This window comes from Prionailurus viverrinus, chromosome E2 (genome assembly GCF_022837055.1).
Source record: "Prionailurus viverrinus isolate Anna chromosome E2, UM_Priviv_1.0, whole genome shotgun sequence".
Lineage (NCBI taxonomy): Eukaryota > Metazoa > Chordata > Mammalia > Carnivora > Felidae > Prionailurus > Prionailurus viverrinus.
In genome coordinates this window covers 57,505,256-57,518,456 of record NC_062575.1, presented here as the reverse complement: position 1 = coordinate 57,518,456, position 13,201 = coordinate 57,505,256, and the positions used below count along the sequence as shown (strand labels likewise).

Genomic DNA, 13,201 nt, shown 5'->3' with positions numbered 1-13,201 from the left:
GAGCCTGGAGCCTGTTTCCGATTCTGTGTCTCCCTCTCTCTCTCTGACCCTCCCCCGTTTATCCTCTGTCTCTCTCTGTCTCAAAAATAAATAAACATTTAAAAAAAAATTTTTTTTTTAAATGTCCATGTAGGAAAAAGAGAAAGCAGATAGGTAATTAAATGATAGCAGAAAAACTATCCAGGACCAAAATGTAAACCCAAAGAAACAAACTGTAAAAATCACTGAGAAATTAGGACCTGAAGTGTAGAACCACTGAATTTAAACATACACGAAGGGGACAGCAACAGACTTTATGAAGCAGAAGAGAGAATCGGACAATCTAAAGACCGCTTGTTTTAAATTATCTAAGCGGACCAAAAAAAAAAAAAATGTGGAAAATGACAAAGTCTAGGGACACATAGGACACCTACAAGTGAACCATATACACATTAAGGGGACCCCATAAGGAAAGGAGAGTGAAAGGGGGCAGAGAGTTTCCATAAAGAACTAAAGACTTGTAGGTCCCATGTATGTAGAAAGGAGACAAATTAACAAGCTCAGCAAATTCACAGCAGGATAAATATCAATGGTGGGAGATGGGTATTAAGGAAAGCATTTGTTATGATGAACACTGTGTGTTACATGTAATTGATGAACTGCTGAATTATACTGAAATCAATATTGCACTGTATGTTAACTATTATTTAAATAAAAATTCAAGAAAAAAAAGACAAGACATGAACACAGTGACACGTTGTAATTAACCTATCATAAATGACCAGTGGAAGAATTTTGAAAAGCATGACAAAAGCAACTCATCTTGTATAAGAGCTCCTACAAGACTGTTACTGGGATTTCCAGTAGACCTTATAGAAAGAAAAGCATGGAACAATGTATTCAAATACTGAAAGATCAAAAAATATCCACCAAGTGGGAATGCAAGCTGGTGCAGCTACTCTGGAAAACAGTATGGAGGTTCCTCAAAAAAGTAAAAATAGAACTACCCTACCACCCAGCATTTGCACTACTAGGCATTTATCCATGGGATACAGCTGTGCTGTTCCAAAGGGGCACATGCACCCCCATGTTTATAGCAGCGCTATCAACAATAACCAAAGTATGGAAAGAACCCAAATGTCCATCGATGGATGGATGGATAAAGAAGATGTGGTATACATATACAATAGAGTATTCCTTGGCAATCAAAAAGAAAGATATCTTGCCATTTGCAACTATGTGGATGGAACTGGAGGGTATTATGCTAAGTGAAATTAGAGAAAGACAAAAATCATATGACTTCACTCCTATGAGGACTTTAAGAGACAAAACAGATGAACATAGAAGAAGGGAAACAAAAATAATATAAAAACAGGGAGGGGGACAAAACAGAAGAGACTCATAAATATGGAGAACAAACTGAGGGTTACCGGAGGGGTTTTGGGAGGGGGGATGGGCTAAATGGGTAAGGGGCACTAAGGGATCTACTCCTGAAATCATTGTTGCACTATATGGTAACTAATTTGGATGTAAATTAAGAACAAAAAATTATATTTAAAAAAATCCACCAAGAATACCCTACTTGGCACAACTGTTTTCCATGAATGTAGAAATGCACACTTTGCCAAGGAAAAACCTAAGTTTATCAGCAGACCTGTCCTATAGGAAATGTTAAAGTTCTTCTAGGGGTGCCTAGGTGGCTTGGTTGGTTAAGCGTCCAACTTCTGTTCAAGTCATGATCTCATGGTTTATGAATTGCCAAACCAGAGTAAGACAAAATATAACTCAAAAAATTCTACATAAATAAAAGATGAATTATTTAAAGGAAGCCTATATATAGAGATATAGAGGCATATATATGTATATATGTATTTTTTCAACCTCCTTTACTTTGAGAGAGAGAAAGCTAAAGCAAAGGAGGAACAGACAAAGAGGGAGAAAGAAAGAATCCCAAGAAGGCTCCACAGTGTCAGCACAGAGCCCAATGCAGGCCTCAGACTCCCAGACCGCGAGATCATGACCAGAATCTAGGCATCCCTATGTAGCTATAATTTTCAACTGTGACTGTGTACCCATGAAAAAGAAACATGTTGAGTTGTTGGCATGTCTTCATGGGGAGTAAAACTGTAAAGAATATTCATTAAAATCAACCATGGAAAGCTCTAATGAAAACTTTTATGCATTAAGCACTTAAGACATTAAAAAATGTATTCTGTTAATAGATCCCTAATATATTAATAATAGTTAATAATTTAAGGGCATAATCCATTCTTTATTTTTTAATTTTTTTTAATGTTTATTTACCTTTGAGAGAGAGAGACAGAGTGCAAGCAGGGAAGAGGCAGAAAGAGAAGGAGATGCAGAATTCGAAGCAGGCTCCAGGCTCTGACCTGTCATCATAGAGCCCGATGGGGGATGCTCAAACTCATGAACCACAAGATCATGACCTAAGCTAAACTCTGAAGCTTAAACAGTGAGCCACCCAGGTGCCCCTATAATCCATTCTTTAGAATCAAGCAAACAAAAACTTTCATTTCTTTTTATGTTTTTTTTAAAGTTTATTTTGAGAGAGAGAAAAAGAGAGGAGGAAGAGGGGCAGAGAGAGAGGGAGAGAATCCCAAGGAGGATCCACAGTGTAGGTGCAGAACTGGACTTAGGGCTTGAACTCACAAACAATGAGATCATAACCTGAGCTGAAACCAAGAATCAGAAGCTCAACCTTCTGAGCGACCCAAGTGCCCCAAAAGCTTTCATTTCTGAATAAACATCGTAAAAATTGTAAAATATGCCAACAATCACTTTATTATAAAAATCTTTGGTATTAAATTCAGATATTCTGAGGAAAATAGAAAAACCAATGATTCATTTTTCCTGGAGTAAAATTATATTTATAATTAAAAATTTTTTCTAAATATAGGAATTTTACTAGTTATATACCTTCTTATAAAGCACATGCCCATGTTATATCAGAACTTTAAAAAAAAACATAAAGGAATCTGATATGTAAGTAATCAGAAAGTGAAAACATATGCCAAGGTCACAGGAACTTCATACTGTACAAGACAAAATCATAAGAATATTCAATAATTAAGAAATACGGTAACAATTGAGACTTTATTTTAGGCTCTGAGTTTTAATTTTTAAATATTCTAGCTCCCCTATGGCATTAATTTACATAGACTTCTAGGAAAATAATAGATGCTTTAAATTATTTCACCATTGAGGATGCAACACATTGAGTGGAAATTTCTTAGTTTAGTTAATACAAAGAAAATGAACCTTAAAACTTTTATTTATTTATTTGAAGGAAGGGCAAAGAGCAAGCAAGGGACAGGCAGAGAGAGAGAGAGAGAGACAGAGGGATGGAGGGAGGGAAAGAGGGAGACAGAAACCAAATGGTCTCTATGCTGTCAACCCAGAGCCCTATGAGAGGCTTGAACTAAGAAACCCTGAGATATGAGTTAAACCAAAACCAAGAGTCAAATTCTTAACCAACTGAGCCATGCAGGCATCCTGAACTTTTTTTTTTTTTTAATATTTTGCCTTTGAGAAAAAGAGAGCACGCGGGAGAGGGGAAGAGTCAGAGGATCCCAAATGGGCTCTTCACTGACAGCAGAGAACCTGGTGCAGGGCTCAAACTCACAAACTGAGATCATGGCTTGAGTTCAACCCAGACGCTTAACCAACTGAGCCAACCAGGCAACCCAAGAAATGAACTTTTGAGGTGAAACAAAGGACGAGATTTTCTCACTTTAGGGAGTTGCTTTGTTACCTGATGAAATCACTGGATCTCTATTTTGTATGATTAAGTTTAAAGCCTCTGTAATACTGAAAGGATAAGCCAGAAAACTTGTAATGTCTCACTCCAGCCTTCCTGGGATTTCTCCACCACTACCCTGACACACTTCACACAAGAAGCAAAACAGAAGTCAGAAATGGATTAGCGTACAGTTCCTCAGAAAGGCAGACATTTCCCCAAGACCTCAAAGCAAAGGGAGAACCAATCAGATTATGGAGGACCTCACTGTGGATGTGAAGAACCCTCAGTGGAACTGAAGGAGAATCCTTAGAGAATGGAAAGCATGGTATGTTGGAAAGCAGATGTCCCATGTGAGAGGAAGAGCCCTGAAACTGGCCTTTTCAACCTAATTTCCATTCAAGGAGAGCTGCTCAACCACATTCTGAGGTCCAATTCCTCCTTCACGACTGGACCTCACCTCTGTCATCCGCTTCATTCCCACCTACCTGGGTGTGTAGCTACTGTCTCCTTTCTCTCCACGGCCCAGACACCCTTCTTGTGTTCCAAAAAGATGACCAGGTCTGGCTTTGACACAATAAGACCTATTTATTAAAAAAAAAGAATATGAGTGTGGTTGGAGATTCTAACTTCTGATCCACTATTGTGCTTAGTAGAGCAGAGAGGACAGAGTAGAATGCTAGAAAATGATTTCCCAAATGCTGTGGCCCAACACCCCCTTTAGAACACACAGGATGAACTTTCCATGTTCAGATCTTGACCTCCACTTCTGAGTACTACCACGACAGTAATGAGTAGAAATTGGTATTTAAGATGTCAGAAATACCATTTTATGCCACTCAGTGCTTAGAATTGCCATTAATCTACAGAAATGATAATGTTATCCTAAGGAAGGGAAAGACAAAGCTGAAAAGGAAACATCATGAAGATTTTTCTCTATATCTACAAACCCCTACTTCTTTCCCTGACTGCAGGGATCTGAATCCCAGTCATGCAATAGAGGAAAATTTCAAGATTCAGTCTTCAAAGGAAGGAACAAACCCCTGAGTGTGATTTGGGAAATCTGGAAGGAGTTATCCTCACCTAAGAAAAGGAGGTGTCCGTAGTTCTCTAACATCACATCCCTGTATAGTTCGCGTTGACTGTAGTTCAGGTATATTAACTCTTCCTGAGAGAATTCTATGGCCACATCCTCGAATGTCAGCAGTCCCTGAAATAAATAACACAGTTACCAAGTGGCCATAGGCAGATTTCATAATGCTAAGTCAAATGAAAGAGGGAGTTAATGTCAGCAACTGGACCATAAGACCTGACCTTTACTGCTTATGTGCTTGTACCCACTCACCTTAGTCCCATATTTTAACTTCTTCTTTCCACATTACCTTTTACTTCAGGCAAAACACCCCATGTGCATACTGTCCTGTGGTGGAAACAAAAAGTATCCAACAAAAGGTAATGACTTCCCTGAGGAAGAGTTTGGATTGGCTCAGTTTGAGATTAACCCCTGACTCACACCTAAGCACATGGATAATAGAGTAAACCATGGCAGTGAGTACAGTTACCTTCACCTCATTTATACATATACATATATACGTATACATATATGTATATGTATATATACATATATGTACAGTTACCTTCACCTCATTTATACATATACATATATACATGTATACATATATGTATACATATATATACGTATATGTGTGTATATATAAACTTTTTTTTTTTAATGTTATGTCTTTGAGAGGGAGAGCACACACAAGAGGGGGTAGGACAGAAGGTGAGAGACAGAATTCCAACCAGGGTCCATGCTCAGAGTGGAGCCTGACTTGGGGCCTGATCTCAGGACTTTGAGATCATGACCTGACCCTAAATTAAGAGTAGGACGTTCAACAGACTCAGCCACCCAGGAGCTCCCTTTTACTTCATTATAATACTAAAATCTCACCCAAGGAGGAGCAAAAACCTCATTTCCTATGAAATATGCAGAGTATGTACACAACTGTTCTCTTAAGGCTTATGTGCAACCTTATACTCCACTTGACATAAGATAATAGCCTCCCCTTTCTGAATATCCACGCTAACCCTAAATGAAAGGACACCATTCCCCCTTCCTCCATGAGTATCTGATTTGGAAGTTCTTCCCTGTGATTTCCTTATTTCTTGTAAATCATTTTTGTTTTGCTCACATCCTCACCTGGTATAGTTTTTTTGTGATTCACCAATGACTGAACTTCTGTTAGTTCAGTTATATCAGGAGAACTGGTTCTGGCTTAGGTGAGTTTCCTGCTTGATGAGGTAATATAATTTGTCACCCAGTATTATGCTCTAGTATATTCTTTACCTTGGAGGTAAGAACCTTTATAAATACTGTGTTTATTCAAGGGAATTTGTAAAATGAAGGCATCAACACAGGCATATACATTTTGAATATTGTATTTACATCATACAGTACATGTGCTATCTATTTCTTCAATGGAAACTTCTGGGGAGTGACAAATGTATTTAGCATATTGTAATGTGAATGAGAATTTCACAACAGGACCTTGGGGATCTTGTTAAAATGCAGATACTGTTCAGGAGTTCTAGGATGAGGTAGTTGTCTGCATTTCTACAAAGCATTAGTCTATGGGCCAGGAGATACATATTTCAATAACGAGGAAGTAGAACTCAAAGACAAGAACTCTTGGAGGACTTGGAACTGAATGGGATTTATAACAATTACAGGTTCTTCTAGAATAGCAAGAAACGTGACAGCAAGCCTTTCAAGGCATTTCCTGGTTAGTAGATAGCATCTAACAGTTTCATAAATTCATGGAAAATAAATAATAACAATCTAAAAGAAGAAACACATTATTCTTCTATTTTTAGCAAATGTTTTGTCAGTCATCCAGTACCTGGTAGGGATCATATTTTAACACAGGTCATCTGACCTAGAGTTGACCCAAAATAACACACTGGTCAATATGGAGAAGGGACCCTAAAGCAATGTTCATAACAGGTGTCAAACCTGAGAAGAATGATGGAAAGAATAAGGTATGCACACAAAATTGATCTATCTTTATACATTCCATGCTCATATCCATAAATATTAAGGCATTAAATTCTTGTATAGGCATTAAATATGATAAAGTAAGAAAGTGTAATGGTGACTAAGAAACATTTTCAATGAGGGACGCCTGGGTGGCTCAGTTGGTTAAGTGCCCAACTCTTGATTCTGGCTTAGGTCATGATTTCATGGTTCCTGAGTTCCAGCCTCCACCTCAGGCTCTGTGTTGACAGTGTGGAGCCTGCTTGGGATTCTCTCTCTCAAAAAAAAAAAGAAAAAAAAAAGAAAAAAAATTTTTTTCAATGACATAAAACTCATGAAACTAGTTGTAGATGATGATGCTTAGGTCTTTTACTCACACTATCAACACAAACACACATTATGATATATATAATGTTATTATTTCTGAGTCTAGTATGATGAGGGATACAATGAGAAAAATTTCCACCTTTTGCGCATACAGCTAACATATAATTCTATAATTTTAATATACATCAAATAAATGCTGGTTCCTATATTCTTTTTTTTTAATGTTTATTTATATTGTGAGAGAGAGTGTGGGTAAGCAAAGTGTGAAAGGGGGAGAGGCAGAGAGAGGGAGAGAACTCAAGCTGTGACTCCAGGCTGTGACTGAACAACCCAGGTAGCACTGGTTGCTACATTTTTACAGGGTCTGGTGACTGCCAGTACATCTCACCACTGCTTAATATGGAACTGAATGATGAGCACCAGAGAAATCTTGCAGAAGCAGTTTTACAAGTAGAAATTTAAAGAAACATTTGTGATTGAACACTCTGTGCACCTACCCTCCCCTTGAACATAGAAGCTTCATGCAGCCAAAGTACAGTTCTTTCTGCCCATGGGTCCTGTCCCTGTGCTACTTCAATAATCTATCTGGCACCAGAGAGTATCTCAAGAATTGTCTTGACCGTAGTACTCCATGATCTCCTAACATAGTATTTCTTTGAAAGCTTTTTTTATTTTTTATTGAGAGAGAGAGAGGGTGGAGAGAGAAGAAGAGAGAGAATACCAGGAGGGGCAGGGGGGGAGGGGGAGGGGGGGGAGAGAGAGAGAGAGAGAGAGAGAGAGAGAGAGAGAGAGAGAGAAATAAATATGGAGAGACCTGACTCCTGTTCACCTCATGCAGGGCTCCAGCTCAGGATCGGTGAGATTATGACCTGAGCTCAAGTCAGATGCTTAATCGACTGAGCCACACAGGTGCCCCTCATTGAAAGCTTTTGTTGCATTCATCATTTGTGCTCTGTTTTATTTCGGGATTTTAAGATATGCCGACCTGTTAATTATGTGATTCTTCTCTTTCTGAAAATACATAGAAGTAAATAGAGTATGTGTCATGACTTTAAGTGGGGGGGGGGGGGAGTAGAAATAAAAGACGTTTCTAAAGCGATTTTCATATGTTAAAGAAGACTCACAGGATACTGGAAGTCTGACTATTGTAAAGTTAAGCTAGCTTTTTGCCTCTAGAAAAGCATTAACATTAAAGCAGTTGTGAATTCCTGGAGGAATATCTCCCTCTGCCAGTCTCAAGTATTTCTCCGTGGGTTTTAAGTTGTAAGAAAATTTAATTTCATCTACATTTCATTTGGCTTTGTTCTGCTCATCAGAAACTACAAGGAAGGGGTGCCTGGGTGGCTCAATCAGTTAAGCTTCTGACTTTTGAATTTGGCTCAGGTCAAGATCTCTTGATTTTTGAGCTCGAGCCCCATGTCCCACTCAGTGCTGACCCTGTGGTGCCTCCTTGGGATTTGCAATCTCTACAACTCTCCTGCTCTCACTCTATCGCTCTCAAAATAAATAAACTTAAAAAAGAAAAGAAAAAAACTACAAGGTAGAAAAATATATATGCAAGGAAAGAGAAACTAGGAGAAAGAAGTTTCCAGTTTAAATGTGATGGTGTCTGGAAATCGCTCAGGGAATAGGCCTAAAATCATTATAACTGATAAGAAGGAAAATATGAACGTTATTGGGGGGAAATCTGGCAGAGAGCCAAAGCCAAGGAATAGAAGGTAACATCAGCTGCAAGTAAACCATTCATGTCAGTGCCTAAGACACACCTCAGGACACATGGTCACCAGTGTGTTCTTGTGACCCCAAACAGTAAATCACAATATAAACAACTTTGAGGATACGGTGGATTTATACAGCCTTCAATTACATATAGTTTCCAGGTCTTGTAATATCTAGAATATCTTAAAGTGACTTTTCCACATCCTAAAGAGCAGGAGCATTCCAGTTATTCTGTGCCTCATATCTGTCTGGTGTATTTGCACATTTTCATAATCCTACTCTACCCAGGGCAGAGAAAGCATTCAGATAAGACCTACATGGGAATGGTTTTTCTTGATTGCTATCCCAGGACCAGACCCCATCAGCAACAGGAAATTTGGCCTCAACACCTTCCCCGCTGGATCTGTCACAAAGGGAATATTTTCAATACTTGCAGGAATTTAATTCAAAGTGACAACTGCTGTTGCCATACTGATAGCCATGTTGGACAGAAGAGAGAGAGGTCTCTGGGATATAGGGGAGGAGTGTTCTAAAGACATAACCTAGAGTATCATTTCTGAAAGGTTAGTAATTTGGTGAAAACACAAAGCAAACCATCAGAACTGATAAAAAAAAATCATTGGCATTAAAAAATTTTTTTTATTTAGAGGGAGAGAGAGAGAGAGAACATGCATGCAAATGGGGGACAGGGACACAGGGAGAGAGAGGAAATCTTAAGTGGGCTCTAAGCTTGCCAGGAACCCCAACTCAGGGCTGGATCACAGGTCCCTGGGATCATGACCTGAGCCCAAATCAAGAGTCTGATGCTCAAATGGCTGAGACACCCAGGTTCCCTGCAATTTCTACACGCCCGGAATTCAGGAGAAAAAGATCACAGGTCCTCCGGCCTGGGGCGCAAGGCTTACCTGAGAACTGGCCATTTTTTCTTTCACCTCCTCTTCAAGATTTCTTTCTCAGAAGATCTTTGTGGAGAAAACACAGCACAAGTAGGAGAAAATGTCGGTAAAGACACCAACACTGCCTCTTCACCTCCTGTAACCTGATCGCCTGCAGGCAGGGCTTTGAAATGCAAAAAAGGCCCAAGTTCCTAGTCCTTTGTGTCAGGAGCTATTCAGAAACTGTCAGCTCCCACTTGGAGACCAATCACTGAGTTTCCCTTCTCTGCTTTCAGGGGGCCTCCCCTCCCACAGAAGCCCACAAATTCTGCTTGAGCATAGAAACAGTGTGCTACAGGACTTGACCCTCCCCAACTCCTGTACAGGAGACCCTTGAGCCAAAGCCTGCACTCAACTCTGATAAATTAATGGGAAACCTTCCTGCTCACCTCTGGGACTCACTTAGAATTATAATAGGAAAAGATAGGACTCAGTAGGCAGAAAGGGAAAGATTAGGGCCTGAGGTCCCTGGGTGGGGAAAAACACTTTTTGGAACAATGCAGGGAGTGTCTGACTGCAGCAAACCCCCTCAGGAGTAAGGTTGCTCTTAAGGATGTAACAGACGTGACCTACTCCCTCTCAGGTTCCCCTCAGGAATCTGACTAAAGACAAATACTCTTCTATATGATAAGGTTGGAACTTTGATAAAAGACTTCCCTGCATTTATTACAGTCATAATGGTTCTCTGGCAAATGAGTCCTCAGATGTTTATTAATGTTTGAACCCTGGTTAAATATTTTCTCAGATTCACTGTTCTGAGCGATTCTGTTTTCATTAAAAATGCTGTGGTTATGTTGTAAGATTGACTGCTCAGTGAAGATCCCTCAAAGGGATACTACTTATTTTTTTATTTTTAAAATTTCTGATTTTCAGAAATGTTTGAAAGGTCAATGTAATTCTACTGATAAAATGGTATAAGTAAGTATTTTCAGCATGGACCAGGTCACTTTCTAGATTTCCTAACTTTTGTTCTGCAGATATGTATGTTTGACCATTTGATTTGAGCCTTTGATTATAGAAACATGCCACTTTGCAGAAGTAGTGGACGTAGAAAGGGGAGTTTTCCAAAATATTTTATATCCTTCAGCATTTTGGGCAGTGAGATTCTTATTATGGGCAGTTGTCACCTTTTGGGTATGTCCTTCATGATATCTTTGATGCACTTGTCTCTCCCCAACACTATTCCAGTCTATCATCAAGTATACATTCTCAAGGGCACTATGGTTATGTCTACCCACCGACACTTTGGAAAGAAGTTTCTATGCATATCTTTGGAAGGAGGCTCTGGGTGCCATTTGAAGATAAAGCTGAAAGATAACAAATAAAAGTAAAATCATTCCACTTTCTACTATCAGATGAATGCAATTAAAATTTCTTATTCACAAAACTAAAATCAGAGAACTTCAACTTCTGGAAAAATGAATCATTAGTTTTTCTACTTTCCTGAAAATGTACCTGAATTTAACCCAAAAGACTTTTTGGTAAAGTGATTATTGGCATATTTTACAACTTTGATGCTGTTTGTTTATTAGAAATGAAAGGTTTAGGAGCACCTTGGTGGGTCAGAGGTTTGAACATCTGACTCTTGATTTTAGTTCAAGACATCATCTCGTGGTTTATGAGTTCCAGCCCCGCTCTACACTGACAGTGTGGAGCCAGCTTGGAATTCTCTACCCCTCCTCTCTCTCTCTCTCTCTCTCTCTCTCTCTCTCTCTCTCTCTCTCTCAAAATAAACTTAAAAACAAAACAAAAAATAATGAAAGGTTTTTGTTTTCTTAAAGAATGGATTAAGCCCTTAAATTCTGTGTAATAGGGATTTATTAACATAATACATTTATTTTTTTAAGGTGCTTCATTCATACAAGTTTTTATTAGAGTTTCCCATGATTTTATGAATATTGTTTACAACTTTACTGTCCTTGAAGACATGCCAGTTATTCAAAATGTTTCTTTTTTCATGGGTACACAGGCAGAGTTGAAAATGATAGCTACGGGGGCTCTTGGGTGGCTCAGTCGGCTAAGTGTCTAACTTTGGCTTAGGTTATCATCTCGCAGTTAGTTGAGTTTGAACCCTGTGTCAATTTCTGTGCTGACAGCTCAGAGCCTGGAGCCTGCTTTGGATTCTTTGTCCTCCCCCTCTCTCTGCCCCTATCCCACTCATTCTCTTTCTCACTCTCTCAAAAGTAAATACGTGTTAAAAAAATTTTTTATAAATACCATAGATATTACAGGACATGAAAAGTATATGTGATATAACTTTCTATAAATCTACTCTATCCTCATAATCAGAGTTGTATCTGATTTTTTCTTTTGGGACCACAAGAACATACCAGTAATACAGGTGTTTTGGTGTGATTTAGGTACTGATATCCATTTGTTTCCTTACAGCTGCTGTTAACTTCTAGTATTTGGCTTGCTATCTTTGCCAGATTTCTCCCCTAGTATAAAGTTCATATTTTGCCTCTCCTCATTTGTAAGACTTTTAGGGGAATTAACTAAATGATGTGCAGAAACTGGAAACTTTTGAGTTTCTCTTGCCATAGTTTTTGGTGAGAAAAACAAAGGCAAAAGAACTGTAGATAACATTAACTTTCCCTCAATTTGCAGCACCTTGATAAATACTTGAGACTGGCAGAGTATAACATTCCTCTAGGAATTCCCAAGTGCCTTAATTTAATGCTTTGTTAGAGGCAAAGGGTGGCTTTACCTTCACAAGAGCCAGACCTGCCAAGATCTAACTTGGTCTTTGTTAACATATGAAAATCCCTTTGGAAACTAACTTTATCTTTACTCCCCAAATTAAAAGTACATAATCAATGCCCTCACAAAATGAATCTACCCAGAAGTCCACATGCTTTAGTAAAACCAGTTTTTGGCACCAAAAACATCTCAAGAATACTTCTTGACTCTTGGTTCCCAGCCCACATCACATCAGTGTCCACTGGACAAGGAAGGACTCACCTGTTGTAAGGATATTGACTTGTGGGAATAGAGATTCTAAATCACACCTCCACCCAGGATGTTTTTAATTCACTCCACATCAGGTCACAGAAATACCCTTCTATTTACTTCTTTATATTTTCAGAAAATGCAAACAAGAATCACATAATGACGTGTTTGGGGGCCTTAAAACCCTGAAACAGAATCATAACTAGAAACTACCCCAGGTGAGATTGTCACTCAAAGAAAATTAGATTTGCAGCCAATAAGGAGATCACAGGGAATAACTTCCAAAGCAGAGACCCACAGAGGCAGGGGAAATGGTTTCCTTTTATTTAGGGCTGGGGTGGAAATTTAGAAAGACAGGCATTGTCATCTTTGTTTCAGAGTTTTATTTATTTTGATAGAGCAAGTGTACACATGAGCAGAGGACAGGCAGAGAAAGGGAGAGGGAGAAACCCAACCAGGCTCCATTCTGTCAGCTCAGAGCCCCACAGGGAACTGGATCCT

The 13,201-nt window shown here is 38.9% G+C and overlaps 1 protein-coding gene and 1 pseudogene across 1 annotated transcript; both read right to left on the bottom strand.

The window, feature by feature from the left end:
• LOC125153241 (KRAB domain-containing protein 5-like) overlaps window positions 1–13,201 on the bottom strand; it is a 68,962-nt pseudogene that overhangs the window by 28,837 nt on the left and 26,924 nt on the right.
• Window positions 4,154–9,736, bottom strand: LOC125153148 (KRAB domain-containing protein 5-like). The gene is made up of 3 exons (XM_047836054.1): window positions 9,722–9,736; window positions 4,820–4,946; window positions 4,154–4,320 (listed from the first exon to the last, which is right to left on the bottom strand). The coding sequence occupies exons 1-3, from the start codon at window positions 9,734–9,736 to the stop codon at window positions 4,211–4,213; spliced, it is 252 nt and encodes an 83-aa protein (XP_047692010.1). The 3' UTR covers window positions 4,154–4,210.